Raw genomic sequence first — 2997 nt, 5'->3', positions numbered from 1 at the left:
GTCCCACTTTATAAGTCAAATAAAATTGAAACACGACACATAGTGTAATTCGGCAAAATATTTTTTACCAGATAGGCGGCGGCTAGGAAACGAAAAAGACCCGAGAACAGTGTAATGTCACATTAAACATAATTTAATTTAAATTCTCGATGATGACAAGGTGGAGACGTGAAAAGAAAGGTTTGTTTACGGCATTTTCGGGCTGCTCGCAGACCGATGGATAATGATTATTTAACATGTGTTTATATATCCTCATAATGATTATTTAACATGTTTTTATATAGAGCCATGTACCATGTGCTTGTAAGCTCCATCCATTCTCTATATATGCATAGTTATTGTAGGGGCAAATTCAATATAGCTAATTCCTTGTAAGTCTGTCCATACATTCTTCCAATTCTTGCAATCGATGTCGAATCAGGAGCTTCTTCCAATCGATGTCTCGGGGGACGTGGGTGCTAGAATCCTGAGTGTCGATGGAGGAGGAGTACGGGGTCTTATTCCTGTGCAATTGCTCAAATTCTTAGAGAAGCAGTTGCAGGTACAGTTTATAAATTGTATTCTTTAGCTGCACAATTCATATAGTTTTATTTGCACAAATGTATTACTTACTGAAATGCTTCGTTTTTATCAGAAATTGGATGGGGAAGATGCCAGACTAGCAGATTATTTCAATATAATGGCAGGTACCAGCACTGGAGGTCTCATCACCACAATGTTAGCCACTCCAGACCCGAATGACCACAAACACAATCGTCCTTTTAGTACCCAGAAAATTGAAGATTTCTACTTGAAGAATGCGAGTTTGATATTTCCTCAACCAAGGTTAGTAGCAAGTGATTGCAATATTTGTGGTAAAATTCTCTAGCACCAAATATTTGTTGTGTTTACGCAAAACTTCTCGTGTTGTTGGACTTGTAGCAAATGGAATATTTTTCACGGCATTTTTGGTCCCAAATACAATGGCAAACATCTGGTCGATATCTTAGAACAAGAGAAATTTCACGAAAGACGGCTGTGTGATACGGCTACTAACCTGGTGATACCCACCTTCGATATCAAGACGCAGTTTCCTACAATTTTCGCCAGTCATGAGGTATTTCATTTTATTTTATAGGATGATCTTGAGTTATGAAGATGAAGAATAGACGAGGATGATTCTTACGATGATATGTGCAGGCGAAAGTAGATCCGCTGAAGAATCCACATCTAATGGACGTATGCCTCTCCACAACTGCAGCTCCTACCTATTTTCCATCTCACCAGTTTACAACAAATTCCAGTGACGGAAAGACCCAAGTTTTTAACTTAGTAGATGGAGGAGTAGCGGCTAATAATCCTGTAATGCCTGCTTGTATTATGAGTAGAGATTTTGATCAGATTTTTATTTCACATCAATAAACTATTATAAGGGTCTCACAACAATTTTCTAATTATGCAGACCTTGATAGCAATGAACTTAGTCACTCGAGCAGTTCATCAGGATACAAGAATAGTCGACAAAAAGGTATTGTATTGTATCGTATTTTGATACTATTTAGAATAAACATCTCATATAAAACGAATGCTTGATGCTGGGAAATATTAATTAGAAGCTCAACTATGTTAACCAGAGGTTGTTATTTACAGGAGCACCTTGACCACTTTATTGTACTTTCTCTTGGAACGGGATTAGAAGAGGGTATTGAATGGGACGCAAAAAAGGCTGCCACATGGGGAAGCTTGAAGTGGATTACTCACGATGGAAGAACGCCTCTCATAGAATCTATCATGAATGCAAGTTCAGACATGGTCAACATTCATACAGCTTTGATGCTCCATCATGTCAAAGAAAACTATCTTAGAATCCAGGTCTTTTTCATAGTTTCCAATAATGTTCCTTGAAACGATAAGGCCTCTAGATCTATAATTCTACAGACCATGTTTCTGCTATAATTTTCTGTATGGTTAACATGTGGGCTTTCATACTGTAGGAATGGCAACTAAAAGGAAGCGAAGCAAAGATGGACCTCAGTACGGACGAGAACCTGAGGAATCTTGTGAAGAAAGGCCAGGAACTATTGGATAAGCCTGTTAGAAGTTTAAATTTGGAGACTGGGCGTCCTGAGACAGTGAAGAACGACTGCACAAACAGGATGGCATTGACTAAGTATCTCCTATAACTCTCTAACTCTTCCTTGTATTTTCAGATCCTAGTTTCCTATCCTTTTGTTCTCACCATAACTATCATTTCCACTTGCCAGAATGGCTGAACGACTCTCCAAGGAGAAGAAGTTGAGGGATAAACGGAGCGCATCTTCTGCACTTTCTATGAATGGCCATAGTGTTGGAATAAACATCTGAACTTCTTTCTTCCATTCCAATCACACCTTACGCTAGAATTTTGTGTATAATTTTTAATTAAAAAACATATCAGGGTGTTGGTGAGCCACACAGCTGATTTGTGTAATGGTAAACACAACAATTCAAGATTTAGCTGTGTTTTTGCCAACTAATAGATGCCATTTCATTCTTTTTTTTTTATAGCTAAATTATTATTTTATGTTCTCCAAATATTAATAGCATTGCAGTTGTGGACAACAAGGCAATGTAAGTTTTATATTCGTTCCAAAAGTGCTTGGAGTGGATGCATAAACGTTCCCTACAGCACTTAGTTGGGCCTCTTCAAGGAATTGTCTTATTATTGTATTCTTTACTGATAACACTGTATTTGGGGAATGGTTTGTATTATCGTTGGATTAAAAAATATAGATGTTATTATGATATTTGTTTGGTTTTTAATAGTATTTTTAATTATAGAAGATTTGAAGTCAGTATTATTTGGATGCCTAAAACATTTAATACTTGATCAATCAATTATGATAAGAAATCAAAAATTGAGGGTATCCAGTCTTATCCTTATTATGTTCATTCAACTAGTTTTATAAATAATAGATTCATTTAAAACAATTCAAATTTGAAAAAAAAAATTTTAAATTTCTTATTTTATCCAAATTT

General features: G+C 36.2%; 1 protein-coding gene across 1 annotated transcript; it reads left to right on the top strand.

The window, feature by feature from the left end:
- Positions 1-406: 406 nt before the first annotated feature.
- On the top strand, positions 407-2343 carry LOC131051955 (patatin-like protein 2). The gene is made up of 8 exons (XM_057986555.2): positions 407-541; positions 635-825; positions 922-1096; positions 1180-1341; positions 1442-1507; positions 1630-1851; positions 1974-2149; positions 2244-2343. The coding sequence occupies exons 1-8, from the start codon at positions 410-412 to the stop codon at positions 2341-2343; spliced, it is 1224 nt and encodes a 407-aa protein (XP_057842538.1). The 5' UTR covers positions 407-409.
- The last annotated feature ends 654 nt before the right edge of the window (positions 2344-2997 follow it).

The sequence above is a fragment of the Cryptomeria japonica genome, unplaced genomic scaffold, assembly GCF_030272615.1.
Source record: "Cryptomeria japonica unplaced genomic scaffold, Sugi_1.0 HiC_scaffold_135, whole genome shotgun sequence".
In the NCBI taxonomy this organism is placed as follows: Eukaryota; Viridiplantae; Streptophyta; class Pinopsida; order Cupressales; family Cupressaceae; genus Cryptomeria; species Cryptomeria japonica.
The sequence above is the reverse complement of the archived record's forward strand: the minus strand, read 5'-3'. Positions and strand labels throughout refer to the sequence as shown.